The 15,951-nt window shown below is 41.0% G+C and overlaps 1 protein-coding gene and 1 pseudogene across 1 annotated transcript in view; both read right to left on the bottom strand.

The window, feature by feature from the left end:
• Positions 1-555: 555 nt before the first annotated feature.
• LOC129499995 (tyrosine-protein phosphatase non-receptor type 2-like) lies at positions 556-11,749 on the bottom strand (annotated as a pseudogene).
• Positions 11,750-15,633: 3,884 nt separating this feature from the next.
• Positions 15,634-15,951, bottom strand: part of CTSL (cathepsin L) — a 47,274-nt gene continuing 46,956 nt past the window's right edge. The window contains 1 exon segment of the mRNA XM_055310154.1: positions 15,634-15,800. Within this exon segment, the coding sequence (XP_055166129.1) occupies positions 15,634-15,800 (167 nt within the window).

A 15,951-nucleotide genomic window follows, 5' to 3' on the forward strand; every position in this document is an offset into this window, starting at 1 on the left:
GATATAAACCCAGAAGTAGGTTTCCTGGATATGATAACTCTATGTCTAAATTTTTGCTGTTTTCCACATTGGCTACACGATTTTACTCTTCTACCAGCATTGTGCAGGACTCCAATCTGCTATGATTTTCTTTTTTTTTTTTCTGCTATGATTTTCAAAGGTATTCTCAAATTCTGCAAATTCCCTTTTCATCAAATTGGTGGTATCTTTTGATGCATATACATTTTTAATTTTGATGAAGTCCAGTTTCTTTATTTTTTCTTTGATTGACTGTGTTTGAGTGATATCCAAAATTAATATTAAATCCAATATCATGAGGCTCATCTTTCATGTTTTAATCTTAAGTTTTATAGTTTTCCTTCTTACATTTGGGTCATCGGTCCATTTTGTGTCAATTTCTGCAGATGGTGTAAAGTCGGGGCCCAGCTTTACTGTTTTGTATGTGGATATTCAATATCCTCAGCATTATTTGTTGAAAAGACCATTCTTTCCCTATTGAAAGGTCCTGGCAACCTCATATGACTGTTTAAAAGTCAATTCATTACAAATTTCATTTTAAGGTCTTTGAGGAAACAGAAGCTCTTCTTCCTCAAACACACTTGAGGCTGATGGTCTTACAAGGTTACAAAAGAATGGCTGGAAGTCTCCAAATAGAAAAGGGACCACTTTTTGCAAGAGGTGCAGAAAGCCTTTAGGGAAAAACAAAAACCTCAAACAGCAACAGCTTACAGTGAGCCTGGCCACCTGGCAGGGGTGGTGCAACACCACCCAGGCACAGACACCAGACATCAAGAGAGCAGCACCCCCACCCCCAGAAGACGAGCTGGAAGTACTGTACATATTTTGCTTAGGTCATGGTTGGTATTTTTGACTCTGCTCATTCATATTACATTGGACAAAATGACTCAAAGGAGGAATTCTCCACAAAAGTAGGAACTGGAGGTAATGCTCTGCCACAGATCAAATGGATATGGATTAAAGTAAAAGGTCAGAGATGGAGTTCAGGATGACAATGATAAGTGACTAGTTGGGCTTGAAAAAAGCATCAAAGACTCTAGAGAATCTCTTAGTGTGGAAATGAGACTTCATCAGGCCGAAATGAAAAGTACTTTAACTGAGATGCAGTCTAAACTGGATACTCTATCAGCTCTAAATGAGGCAGAAGAGAGAATAAGAGACATAGAAGACAAGTTGATGGAAAGGAAGGAAGCTGAGGAAAAGAGAGAAAAACAACTCAGAGCCCATGAAAAGAGGCTCTGAGAAATAAGTGATATTTTGAAAACAAATAACATCTGAATTATTGGAATTCCTTCCTTAGGGCGTAGAGAAAAAGAGAGAGAGGACCAGACACTATCTTTGAGAAAATCATAGCCAAGAACTTCCATAATCTGGGGAAAGAAACAGGTATTCCTATTCAAGAGATAGAGAGGACCCCTCCCCCAGTCAAGAAAAACAGATTGGCACCCCAACCTAGACTAGCAAAGCTTGCACATTTCAGAGACGAAGAGAAAATCCTGAAAGCAGCTGGAGACAAGGGATTCCTAACATCCAGTGGGAGAAATATGAGATGAACAGCAGACCTCTCCACAGAGACGTGGCAGGCCAGAAAGGGCTGGCAGGATATATTCAGGGTCCTGAATGAGAAGAACATGCAACCAAGAATACTTTATCCAGCAAGGCTCTCATTCAAAATGGAAGGAGAGCTTCCAAGACAGAGACTGAAAGAATATGTGACCACCAAGCCAGACCTGCAGGAAATATTAAGGGGGACCCTGTAATCGAAGACAGAGCCCAAAGAAGCAGAGAATCTGTAGAAACGGGCTGTACGGGTAATACAAGGGCACTAAATTCACATCTTTTAATAGTTACTCTGAAGGTGAATGGACTAAATGCTCCAGTCAAAAGACACAGGGTATTGGCCTGGAAAAGAAAAGCGAGACCCAACCATATGCTGTCTACAAGAGACTCAAAGGCTGGAGGCTTAAAATTTTTTTCTATTTAATAAAAATAGTTAATGCTGCCAAAAAGTATAAAAATACAGTAGGAATAATGGGACAGTACAAAGTAGTCTCTCCTAAGTTATTTCTTTTACATCTTTCTTCATACATACATCTTCATCTTTTCATCTTTTCTTTTACATTTCACATGTGCATTTAACAACTTGACAATACATTCAACTCAGAAGTTCTGCAAAGTCTTACACTGGTGGTGTTCTTCCTTCTTCCTTCCCTGGATGGAAAGTTGGCTTTGAAAACAGACAAAACTGAGGTGATCTACAGGTTTATCAGACCTCACTTTAATTTCTGGAGTAGGCTGCATTCCGGTCTTGCTTTGCACATCAATGGTTCAAAATTTATAGCTGCAGAATATTCTGCAGTCTTGAACAGTTAGGTGTCAGTCTGGCCTGATTATGTCCAAGGGAAAATTTCTCTTCAAAGACATTTTTAGGGAACATTTTTGTGTCTTTATTTTTCTTTTTAAAATTGGGAAAACGTTTTCTTTCTCATTCAGTCTCATTTAGCCTCTGTTTCATTTGTTGCACCTTCTGAGCCGTGTTAGCTTTTCTGTTCTCTCAAAAACATTTGTGTAGAAACACTCCCACTGGCTGTTCTCTGCCACAGTATCCTGCATTTTAGAGGATAGTCCTGTATAACTGCCAACTGTCAGTTTTTCTTCTTCTAGGCCTGTTCTATTCCCATTGTATTTTTCAGCCATTATTTTGGTTGGTGAATGATGAAAAACAGGACATACATCTTCCTTAGAAAGTTCTTTCCACCATTTCTGTATATTTGAATCTCCCTTTATAAATTTTGCTCCTTCTATGATAGTCACATATGCAACTTTGAGTTAATGTGGTGTCTGAAGAAATCCCATTTGGTATTGTCTCAAATTCAATAACAGCTGTTTCATGTTAACATCATCTCTTTTTTCAATCAGAACATGATAGGTGTAGGGGCACCTGGGTGGCTTTGTTGGCTAAAGTGGCCAACTCTGGATTTTGGCTCAGGTCATGATCTCAGGGTCATGAGATTGAGCCCCTTGTCAGACTCTGCACTCAGCAGGGAGTCTGCTTGTCCCTCTCATTCTGCTTGCTCCCTCTCTCTGTTTCTAAAATAAATATCAATTAATAAGTAAAATATTAAAATTTTAAAAAGAACACAACACATGTCTGCTTGAGAAAACCTGCTTGAGCACCCAGTGCCTGCATGGTAGTGGATCACTGCAAGCCCATGTTTGAATTCAAGGAGCCAGATTCTCTCACTTTAAATAAGAAAGTGAGAGATGAAGCTGGTAGCAGAGAGACTCCAGAATCTGGCCAGTAGTATAGTGATAGCGAGATGTTGTTCTGGTTTCCTGCTATTGATGTTTCCCAATTGCAGTAGATGTACCATGTAATAGACTTCACACCTTCTGACAAGAAATTCACACTGACTCCTGTTTCCTTACAAGCATCTCTGTGTTTTTTTGTTAGCCAGCACTGTGTGCCTTGCACCAATTCCTTCTCCACAACTGTTTAGTGTGACAACTGCTTTGGTCTTTTGCTGCCAAAACATGAACCAGAAGTGGCAACTTGTATTAGGAAGTGGACCCTGTGTTCAGATGTAACTCTTCTGTGCCTTTTTTTTTCAATTTATGATAGTCACACACACACAGAGAGAGGCAGAGACATAGGCAGAGGGAGAAGCAGGCTCCATGCACCGGGAGCCCGACGTGGGATTCGATCCCGGGTCTCCAGGATCGCGCCCTGGGCCAAAGGCAGGCGCTAAACCGCTGTGCCACCATCCCCTCTGTGCCTCTTCTATGTCAGATAACCTGTCATGTTTAGCATTTTGCAATTTAACACCACTGTGATCATATAGGCTTACATCTCTGCATCTGTTTCAATTTCTATTTTCTATCTGTTTCAATTTCTATTTTCTGGAAACTTGGCCACTCTATGAGGATTGCAAATTTCCAAATACAGCTTCTGCCAGTGATTCTGAACATTCAGCTCCTCAAACTACACTTGACAGTGGCAGACAGGGCAGTGGGAGCCAGCTAGCCTGAGCAGACGATGCGCCATCGGAGAAGCTCAGGCTCCACACTATCTGGGGAGCAAAAAAATTTTCTAACGTGCTGTAGAATTCAACACAATCATTCAAGATCTCTAAGTACATATGCTGATACATGGGTTTTATAGCTGTCCTTGTAGCACACTCCATAAGATCATGTGGGAGGAGAGACCTGCTATGTAAGGACACCTGCACCCCAGCCAATAGTCAGGCAGGGGACTGGGTGGCAGATGCTGCCCCAAAGAATGGCCTTCCTTGTTTCTTGGAATGTGATACAAATGCACTAGAGACTGTATGACCTCTTTTTATACCAAATGTGCCTCAAATCTAAAATTAGACCAAGAAATATCGAATCACCCTTCTGGAAGTTCGTGGGGCAGGAAAATATGGAGGCCCAGCTAAGGGTGGCGGCATGGCTCCTCTGTCTTCTCTGTTCAGCCTGATGCCAGGTAAGCCAGCATTGAACTCCAAGTGGAGAGCCTGGCTTTGGGGAGTTTGGTGTTTTATCTCACTGTAGCCTCTGTGCTCATTTTCCACTCCTGCTGCCCTCTGGCACCCAGAGTCCAGTTTGCCAAGTGAGTGATGGGGGCTGGGGCTGAGGGAAGAGGGCAATGTCCTCAGCTTTTCTGAGCTCTGCTGGCCTAAAGCACATTTAAGTTCTTTCTTCACTCTAGAGTGATCCTGCACCACCCTTGATTTTGTACACCCCCTGCTGTGACCTGTAAAATGAGGTGCACAATAGCACTCATCTCCTTGGCCAGTCACTTGGTAACTTGTTAAAAAAGCAAATTCTCAAACCCCTTGCCAGACCCACTGCATCAGAAACTCTGATGATGGAGGTCAACGATCAGTTTTCACAATCACCCAGGTGATTCAGGATGCTCATTTGAGTTTGAGTTTGAGAATCGCTGTCATAGGGTTGTTGTGAAGAGTGAATGACAAATCAGCTAAAATATGCTCAGAACAGTGCCTGCCTCCTAAGCAGTATCCAGCTGTTGGTATCCTCATCATAGTCACCATCAGCACCGTCATCATCAATCATCATTATCATCATCATCATCATCATCATCATCACAAGAATCCTTCCTATAATGCTCTAGGTTCTAGGAGTGCTAGGTATTCTCAGATGGAATGACCTTTCCTGTGGAACAATGCCCTGGCAAATGTATGTGCAAGCTGACCCTCTTCACAGCACAAAGTTCTCTGTCTCAACTATGTACCATCATGATGCAGATGGACTGATATTTACCTATGCCTCATTTCTTTTTACACATGGCACTGTTTTTATTGAATATACTTCACATGATCTAAAATCTACCATTGTAAGAGATGGTTTCAGTGGTTTTTAGTACATTCACTATGTTATGCATTTGTGATCACTAAGTGAAGAACATTTCCATCACCCTCCCTAAATCCTCATACTTATTTCTTCTAGTTTGTCCCAATTCCCTTCTACCCTCATTCCCACAATTTACTTTCTGTCTCTGTGTCTAATATGGACATTTAATATGAATCATGAAATATGTGACCTTTTGTACCCGGCTTCTTTCCTTTAGCATTATGTCTTCAAGGTTCATTCATAATATGACATGTATTATTACTTGATATCTCTTCATGGCTGAGTAATATTTCAATGTATAAATAAATACACCTTATTTTTTAATTCATTCATCAGTTGATGGACACTTGTGTTTCTTTCACTTTTTTGGCATTATGAGCAATGCTGCTATGAACATTTGTGTACAAGTTTTTGCAGGAATGTACATTTTCATTCCTCTTAGATATATCCATAGGAATTGGTTTGCATAATTTTTGAGGAAGTACCAGATTGTTCTTCACAGTGGCTACATCATTTAACATTCCCACCAGCAATATATGAGGGTTCCAATTTCTCCACATCTTCACCGATATATCTTATTGTCCATTTCTTAATGATATTCATGCTAGTAAGTAGAAATGATATCTCATTATAATTTTGCATGTCCCTAATGAATTATGATGTTGAATATCTTTTCATGTGCTTATTGTCTATGTGTATATACTCTTTGGAAAAGTGTCTATACAAATTGTTTACCAACTTTTTAAAAGTAGGAACAGAGGGAGAGAGAGAACTTTAGGCAGGCACCATACCTAGCACAGAGCCTGATGCAGGGCTCTATCTCATGACCCTGAGATCATGACCTGAGCCAAAATCAAGAGTCGGACATTTAACAAACTAAGCCATTGAGGAGCCCCTCATTTACCCATTTTTTTTTGTTAAAGATTTTTTAAAATTTATTTGTAAGAGACACAGAGAGAAAGGCAGAGATTTAGGCAGAGGGAGAAGCAGGCTCCCTGCAGGGAGCCTGATGTGGGACTTGATCCCAGGACCCTGGATCATGACCTGAGCCAAAGGCAGAGGGAAGGGGCCCTCGACCATTGAGCCACCCAGGAGCCTCTTGTTTACCCATTTTAAAATTGGGACGTGTTTTTGTTGTTTTATTTTGACTTGTAAGAGTACTTTATATATTCTGGATATTATATATTAAGGAGATATATGATTTGCAAATATTTCTCCCACTCTGTCCATTGAACTTTGGTTCTCTTGCTGGCGTTCTTTTTTTTAAATTATGGTTACAGTACATATAATATGTAATTTATCATTTATCCACTTTAAGTATACAGTTCAGTGGCATGAAGTATGCTCATATTTTGTGCACTTGTCACCACTAGGAAATAATGTTTTGCTATTCATTCATTCTATGAGCCCTCACTGACTCCCTCTTATGTCAGGTCCTGTGCTGAGGAATCAAAGATGGATGAACACTGACACACTCCCTGCACTGGGGGAGCTTACATTCAATGGAGCCATAGGCAAATATTCCTTTTAGAAAATACATAGCTCTGTGCTCTCTTTCTTCAGCATTAACTTAAAACCTTTGGCAGTTTCTCATTTCCCGGGTGGTTCCCCGGGTTCCCCTGGTTCCCCGGGTAGTGAGGTTTCCATGCAGCCACTCCGTCTCTGGGATAGAGGGAGACTGAGAAACTACAGCAGCCTCCCCTCCTCCAGATTTCATCAGGAAAGAGAAGTCCTGAACAACAGGAAATAAAAGGCATCCTGACCAAAGCTACTAGTGCCTCTATTACGGATCCACTCTCTGTCACCTGGCTCAGCCTAGCTCACGTGATTGTGACCTATTGTCTGCTCTCAATTTTCAAGTAAGGTGACTCCTTGACCCTGATGCTGCATGCCCAGTGAGTCCCTGTGGTGATCTCACTATTAACCTTTGCAGGTCTCTGTGTTCACAGAGAAAGCAAGGGCTGATATTCAACCTGAGAGGATAGGCAGTGGCATTTGGTACAGACTTTGAAGTTTTAATCAAACATCATCACCACCTTCAAGTTTTTTTTTTCCTCAGGGGGTAAAATATTCATGTGAACAGAATCCATCTCCCATCCACCTATAAATGAGACAGCAAAATGTCTAGGATCATAAATGACATCAATTAGACAAACTCTCCTTTTTTAGGTCCAGTGCTATAGCATGGACATCTTTTCTCATCAATACAGAGAAAATTCCTTTACGCCAGGCTCCTTTTCACATCCTGACGGACATTTAGATCCTCTGCAACACTGCAGTGAACATCTTTGCGTGTGTATCTTTGCGGATGTATGCAAATATCATTGAAAATGTATTCTACAGTGGAACTACTTGCTGAAAGCATTTATTCCAATGTGCACTCCCAGCTGTAGTAACTGAGAATGTCCATTTCCTCACAACTTGTAAGCCAGCTTATTTGCATATCTTTGGAAAATGTTCTAATTTCAACTTTATTATTATAAAATACAAGTATTGTTGTTCCCCATCATGTTCACCATTATCATATTCGTTAGCATAAATAGCTGATGTAAACTGCATTTACGGTGTATTGAGAATTTGGGTTGACTTAATTCAATTCACTCCTCACAACAGCCATATGACGTAAGAATTACTCATCCATTGTACAATTGAAAACCCAAGTGTGAGTAACTTGTGTGCCCTCAGACATGTAAGTTGAGTTCCCTGTGTTTCTACTCTTCCAATAGAAAAATGGAAATAATACTATCTTCCTCATCTACTACATGGGGCTGTGTCACACACATTAAGGACTATATATCTGCCAGATACTTTATAGCATCTGTGATTTGTTCTGGTGACAATGTGAGACATGACATGTTCACAGGTTTACATGTGGAGGAAGGATGGCAGAAGAGAAAGCCTAATAGGACACAAGGTCTGGGGACTGAAATGTGGCTAGACCACCATCAGGCTGTGTGATCATAAGTCCTGTTTTCTTTCTCTGGGCCTCCATATCAGCATTTATAAACCACAGAATATAGTAACAGGAAGGACTTGGACTAGATGGAATCTAATCTTTTCAGGGTTAAAATGTCTAAAATGATGAGTTTCCTTAAATTAAATATTTTTCTTTTTCAATGTCAGCTTTATTGAGGTATTATAAGTAATAAAATTTACCAATTTTATTTTTTTATTTTTTATTTTTTTAAGATTTTTTATTTATTTATTCATGAGAGACACACACACAGAGAGAGAGAGGCAGAGACACAGGCAGAGGGAGAAGCAAGCTCCAGCAGGGAGCCCAACATGGGACTCGATCCCAGGACCCCAGGATCACACCCCAGGCCGAAGGCGGCGCTAAACCACTGTGCCACCCGGGCTGCCCAAATTTACCAATTTTAATGTAAAGTGATGAGTTTTGACAAATGCATCTAATGGTATAACCATCACATCACTCCACAAAGTTCCCTCCTGCCCCTTGTTGCCAGGCCACAAACTAGAAGCCTGGCTCCTGGCAACTGCAGATCTGCCTTCTGTCAGAAGAACTTCATATAAGTGGACTCATACCATCTGCATTCTTTTGAACCTGACTTCTTTCATTTAGCACAATGTTTTTGAAATTCATATTTTTGACTATTAGTGCTTTTTATTATAATTTCATATTGGCTATTGGTATTTCTTTTAAGCTATACTGTTTATGTCCTTTGCCCATTTTCTATCAGTCACTGATTTTTTTTTTTTTTGAGAGAAAAAGAGACTTCGAGAGTGTGGGACAGGGGAGGGGATAGTGGGCAGAGGGAAAGAGAAAGAGAATCTTTGGCAGGCTCCATGCCCAGAGCATAGCCTGATGTGGGGCTTGATCCCATGACCCTGAGATCATGACTTGAGCTGAAATCAAGAGTGAGATGCTTAACTGACTGAGCCATCCAGGTGCCCCTGATCTTTTCATTATACATTTATAGAAAGACTTTTTTTAAAAGTCAGGGAATAATATACAGAGGTTGACTGTATTTTTTCTAAAGGTGCTTTTCCACGAAAGGGCCCACTTGGAGCAAGCAATGGCCATTAGTGCTGCCATTCTTTCTTCCTCTGCTCCCTGCAGGTGCTTCCTCCTTTCCACCTGCCAGCTTTCCACACATGCTGGCCTGTTTCTCACAGTGCGCAGTGGGAAGGCGGGATCTTGGGGTGGGGGGAAGAGAAGACTGAGTATCTGCTTCTACCCCTGCTCCTTGGTGTCCGTCTGAGAATGGGGTGCTGGGGGATTCCTGGCAGCAGAGGTACAGCCCCTGCCCTATTTCTGGTCCCTGAGCCTGTACCCCAGCCCCAGGACCAGAGACCCTGCATGAACAAAGCTTGGATTTGCTTGAACCTGCAACCAAGGCCCCTTATAGTCCTATGCACTAGGATGTACCAAGGGGCGGAGAAGGGACTGTCACCTTCATCTTATTCTGCCTCATTACCTTCCATAAACATTCAGGAACCCTCCACAGGGTGGGATGTTCTCCACAATGACCACTTCCAAATCCTTGGTGAAAAGGGAACTCTGTATAGGTCTATGGGGCTGAGGGACCAAAGGATTATGGGAAATCACAGGGACAGACAAGGTCACTCCAGCGTTAGGGGCTGCCTGGATGCCCATATCTTCTCTTTCTGAGGCTGCACTATCCTGTTAGGGTGTTGGGAAGAGTGCATATCTGCTGCCCCACACTGGGCAGCTAGAAGAGCAAGCCTTGATCAACTGCATTGGGATAGATGTGTCCCTGGCTTTCCAGGGAGATCTTGTATCCCCCAGACATTAGGTTCCTTTGGGTGACATCATATGGCACCACTTCCGGTGCACTGCCAGGTAAGTGGGGTCTCCTGTATCAGCCTCATAGCGGCTTTACTCATAGTAACTCCCAACTAGAAACAGATGGAGAGGTGTCTGTCCACAGGAGAATGGATAAACACACTGTAGTATGTTTATATTTAAAAATTGAATAGAACAATCTATCTCTACATACGAAACCAAGGAAGAATCTTAAAAATACTGTATCAAACAAAAGAAAGAACATGAAAAAAAACATAAGTCTCCTATATGGGGTTCAAACAGGCAAAATTAGGGCAGCCCTGGTGGCCTTTGGCCCGGGGTGTGGTCCTGGAGACCCAAGATCAAGTCCCGGGTCGGGCTCCCTGCATGGAGCCTGCTTCTCCCTCTGCCTGTGTCTCTGCCTCTCTCTCTCTCTCTGTGTGTGTCTATCATGAATAAATAAATAAAATCTTTTAAAAAAACAGGCAAAATTAAACTATAGTGATAAGTGTCAGAACAGTGGTTATTTGTAGGGGAAGTCTTGACTGGAAAGGGGGCACAAGAGAACTTTCTAGAAGGATGGGGATTTTTTTTATATCTTTATGTGGAAAATAGATAGGTCCATGGATGTATACATCTATCAAAACTTAACCTATACACTTAACTCTGTTAGTTTTACTCTACGCAAATAATACCAACTCAATAAAAACTGTTAGCATAAAATTGTGAAGATGAAGCTGAAAAAAAAGTTACATTGTTAAAAAGTGGTTGTGTCAGGATATTGAGCAGATTCCTGACTTTTTTTTCTGAAAAACAAACAAAGTTTCTGTGGAAAGTAGTCAAGAATCTTTCTATTGGCCCTAGAGCCGTGCCCCATGTAAGACTACTACCTGTGTTTGTTGATGTGGTGGAAAGAAGAGGTGAAAGAAAGAAAGAAAGAAAGAAAGAAAGAAAGAAAGAAAGAAAGAAAGAAAGAAAGAAAGAAAGAAAAGAAAGAAAGAAGGAAGGAAGAAAGAAAGAAGAAAAGGAACAATTTAGTTTATGAACTGCTTTAAAAATAAAATTGTAGCTAGTGTTGCTTAAGTGTAAGCAAAATTGTTATTTTTAGGTACATATGACCTAATACGTGGGGTATATGGTCGTTCTTGCTGTAAGTTATAGTTTCTGGCAACTAACCAAGCTTTGTGTGAACACCTCTTGGCCATTAACTAATTTATAATTCTGGTAAAGCTAGTTAACCTCTTGAATTTTCAGTTTCTTTTTCTGTAAAATGTGGGATTTAATAATACACAACTCCAGATGTTGTTATATGAAATAATTTGGAAAATATATGTGTGTAACTTAGCTAGTTTCTCCTGCAAACAGTACCCTCAATAAATGAAAACTATTACCAAAAAAAAAAAAAAAAAAAAAGAAAGAAGAGGTGACAGCGGGGCTCCCTCTGAAGAGCAGCTGCGAAGGGAAAGCCTCACCTCCGCTTCTCTGGGTCAGCAGCGCCTGCAGCCTGGCTTCATCCCAAGGAGCCAACGGAGCAGCCCGAACGCGGGATGAGCTGCGAGGAAACCCAGTCGCCCATCGCCCATCGCCCATCGCCCAGCAGAGCCTTACCTTCTTCTGTAAATTACTCTAAAGCACTCAGCTGACGCGGGATTTAAATACCATTCTGTCATTAAAGCCACGGAGAACCATTAGTTACTGATTTCACATTTTATTTGAAACCCAATAAAAATTTCCCCCAGTTCTTTAGTCTGCGTTTCTAAAGCAGAGCATTAGGGTATGTCTCAGGAGGCTAAGCTGTCTGCACCTGCTGGGAAGGAGAAGAGGGCGAGATGCAGGAACCCACTTTCCTTCAGGGGAAAAGCTGCTTTTTCTTTTGTATTTGACTTTTCTGTTTGGAAAACCAGTTTCTCTGCTCTCCTGTGAGGGACCTTATCTCTCCTAAGCTATATGCTCCAGGTCATTCCATAGAAAATAAAACCTCTGCAATAGTGCTTGCTTTCAAGGATTTACAATATGTTTATGCATCTCGGGGAAATCTTTCTTTTAAAAATTTACTACTGTAGTCAACCACTTCTTAGGATAGTCATCTGGTTCAGTACTCCAAATTATGGAGACTAGGAGTCCTTTAAAAATTCACACTTTTAAATTTTATGTTACATTCTTTAGTTTCCAAATATTTCACATCTTCTGGGTAGCACCAGAATGATCCACCAATAGAAGAAAAAATAATCATTTCCAGGCCATTTAACAGAAAGTAGAAGAGATGTTCATAGTGACCACCTGTGACGTCACTCTAGCAGGCAATGTCCCTCCAACCTCTATGCAGTATAGGCAGGAAATGTTTTATTTTGCATGGTGTAAAGCCATAGCAACTGCTTTCTAATTAATTGTCCATGACTATTGAGCTGCTTAGTCTTTCACAGTGTTAGCATTGGGCTCCTTGCCCTTTTATCCCATTCTGAAGGAGGACCATCACCATCATCAGAATCTTTGTGTCTCGGTATTCTCACTGCTGGTGCTGAATGGCATTTCCAGGTTCATGTCTTACTCCCTGCAATGAACAGTACACTCTAGGCATGCCATTCTGATGACCTGCTGTTGCTCCGAGGAGCTCTCCTGTGCTCAGTGCCTCTACCAAGCAGTGCTTGCCACCTTCTTTCCCATTTCACCCCTTTAAATATCTGGTGAAATCTTGCTCTTCCCTCTAGTTCCCTGTGAAAAGCCAGTAAATGGATTTCCTCTGTTTCCATAGCATCTGGACCTTCAAGTTCTCAGAGTGTCTGTTACAGTGTTTTATAATGTTTTGGTAATCTTGCCAGGCTGAGCTCCTCAAAGTTATGTTCATGTCTACTACACCATTGAACCCATTATCTCAATGACTGGGTCAGCGGGTGCTTGATTAATGAGTAAGGTCACGTGCTGCACTAAAAATATGGGCAGCAGAGCCATATGATGACTTCTAATTGCTTTAGATTTTGACATTTCTTCAAATTTGCAGAGTACATCCATGCATAAAGTTGCTCTCATTTTGGTCACATTATAAATGAGTAAATGGAGCTGGAATATTCACATTTATGTTTACATGTTTTTCTGTTTCTTTTTCTAACTAATAAGCTGTGATAATTCATCCAAGAAAGGTGGATTTTCCTTCTATGCTATATATGAAGACAGAATTTTATAGGATGCCTGGGTGGCTCAGTGGTTGAGCATCTGCCTTTGGCCCAGAGATCCTAGAGTCCTGGGATCGAGTTCCACATTGGGCTCCTGGCATGGAGCTTGTTTCTCCCTCTGCCTATGTCTCTGCCTCCCTCTCGGTGTGTCTCATGAATAAATAAATAAATAATGTTTTTTAAAAATAGAATTTTATGAATAAATTAATGTTCAAGCAAGTGCAGAGAATGTTTTAAATTATTTAGTACAGAAAATGCTTGTTGCAATGTCCACAATAGCCAAACTGTGGAAGGAGCCTCGATGTCCTTCAACAGATGAATGGATAAAGAAGATGTGGGCTATATATACAATGGAATATTACTCGGCCACCAGAAGGGATGAATACCCATGATGCTTTGATGTGGATGGAACTGGAGGGTATTCTGCTGAGTGAAATAAGTCAATCGGAGAAGGACCATCATCATATGGTTTCACTCATATGTGGAATATGAGAAATGGTGAAAGGGATTATAAAGGAAAGGAGGGGAACTGAGTGGGAAAATCAGTGAGGGTGACAAACCATGAGAGACTCCTAACTCTGGGAAATGAACAAAGGGTTGAGGAATCTGACACCAAAAGGAAAAGCAAGAAAAGCAAAAACAAATAAGTGGAGTTCACCAAACTGAAAAGCTTCTGCACACCAAAAAAAAAAAAACAAAAAAAAAACAAAACAAAAAAAAAACAACAACAACAACAACAACAAAAAAAAAACCAAACCCATTAACAAAATGAAAAGGAAACCTGAATGGGAGAAAATATTTGCTAATCATGCATCTGATAAGGGTTTAAAATCTAAAACACTAAAGAACTCACAGAATTCAATACCAAATATTTAAAAAAGATCTTAAAAAGGTCAGAATACCTGAGTAGACATTTTTCCAAAAAAAGACAGATGGCCGACAAGCACAAGAAAAGATGCTCATCATCATTAATCACCAGGAAAAGCAATAAAAATCACAGTAAGATGTGACTTCATACTTGTTAGAATGGCTATTATCAAAAAGACAAGAAATAAAAAGCATGGCAAGGATGTGGAGGGAAGAATGCCCTTGTGCACTGTTGGTGGGAATGCACACTGGTGCAGCCACTATGAAAAATAGTACCGAGGTTCCCCCCAAAGTTAAAAATAGAACTACCATAACATTCAGACACCCCATTTCTGGTTGTTTATTCAAATAAATTAGAAACACTGACTCGAAAAGATACATGCACCATATATTCATTGCAGTATTACTTCAACAAGCCAAGATATAGAAATAACCTAAGTGTTGCTCAATGAATGAATCCATAAAGATGTGGCATCTATATATGCAATGGAATATTACTCAGCCATAAAAAAGAATGGAATTTTGCCATTTCTGACTATGGATGGACCTTGAGGTCATTATCCCAAGTAAAACTAGACAGAGAAAGGTAAGTACCATACGATCTCTCCTATACGTGGAATCAAAACAGAACACAAAAACAAAAATCAAGCAAACAAACACAAAAACAAACTAAGCTTATAGATACAGGTAGAAGATCGGTAGTTGCCAGACACAGGAACTGTGTGGTTGGGAAATGGGTAAGGGGTCTAAAGGTAAAGAATCTTCCAAAGAAAACAGGAAGCTTGAAAGGAAAAGCTGTTGATTCCTCTCACTAGCTTACCTTCTGTTCCACCTTCAGCTCCAATTCCAACAGTAGCCTGTGGCACAGAATTTAGTGCTTCTCACCCTACAGGTAAAAGGATGGACAGAATCCGCAACATCTTCAATTATCAGAAAGGGTGCATAGAAAGGGTATCTCTTAACAAGGTTTGATTTTCTTCCCTCTGTTTGCAGATGGGCTGGCATGAAGAGTAATTTCTCTGTAAGAGAAGCGCGTTTCTTGCTGGAGCTTAGTGCAGGAGGCAAGGAGGAGCCACCACATCCTACACTCTGAAGTTTTGTTGCCAAGTTTCCTACTATTCCAGCCTGGTTAGGTATGGTCTATATGGCCAGCTACAATAGGCGCCGGGTCAACCTCCTCGTAGCAGACGTTTCCAACTTCTGTGCTTGCTCAGTAAGGAGAGAGATGCCCTCAACTGCATCTACCCTCTCACAGCCCTGCCAATGCCACAATTTATAGACTTTTATTTATAATATCCTATTTCCAAGTACTGGTTTCTCTATTAGATATAAGTCTTGCAGGCTCAAGTGACAGAAATCTAACTCAATGTGCTTTAAATAGTTTACTGTCCTGCATGTGAAACAGGGTAGTTTTGCTTGAAGCACAGCTGGATTCCATCAGAAGCTTCCATTGGATGTAGATGTGGGGCACATGGCCGTGAGCAGTGTCGCCAACCCCGTGTGCATTCCTTCCCCCATGCCCTCTAGTTTCTGGCTGATGGCTTCGCCCTCAGACTTCTCATATTCACTCTTGGCAATTACAGACCAATCTATTTCTAAAGATGCTATCCTCAGAAAAGACTGAGGACGCTGTTGAATAGCACAGACAGTATTGGGATCGTTCCATTGGCTCTAATGGGCCTGTGGCAGGGGCTCGTTTTAAATCATCTCTGGGAATGTAGATGGAGGAGCAGGTCTCAGGCTCAGTCCTGGAGA

The sequence above is a fragment of the Nyctereutes procyonoides genome, unplaced genomic scaffold (genome assembly GCF_905146905.1).
Source record: "Nyctereutes procyonoides isolate TBG_1078 unplaced genomic scaffold, NYPRO_anot_genome, whole genome shotgun sequence".
In the NCBI taxonomy this organism is placed as follows: Eukaryota; Metazoa; Chordata; class Mammalia; order Carnivora; family Canidae; genus Nyctereutes; species Nyctereutes procyonoides.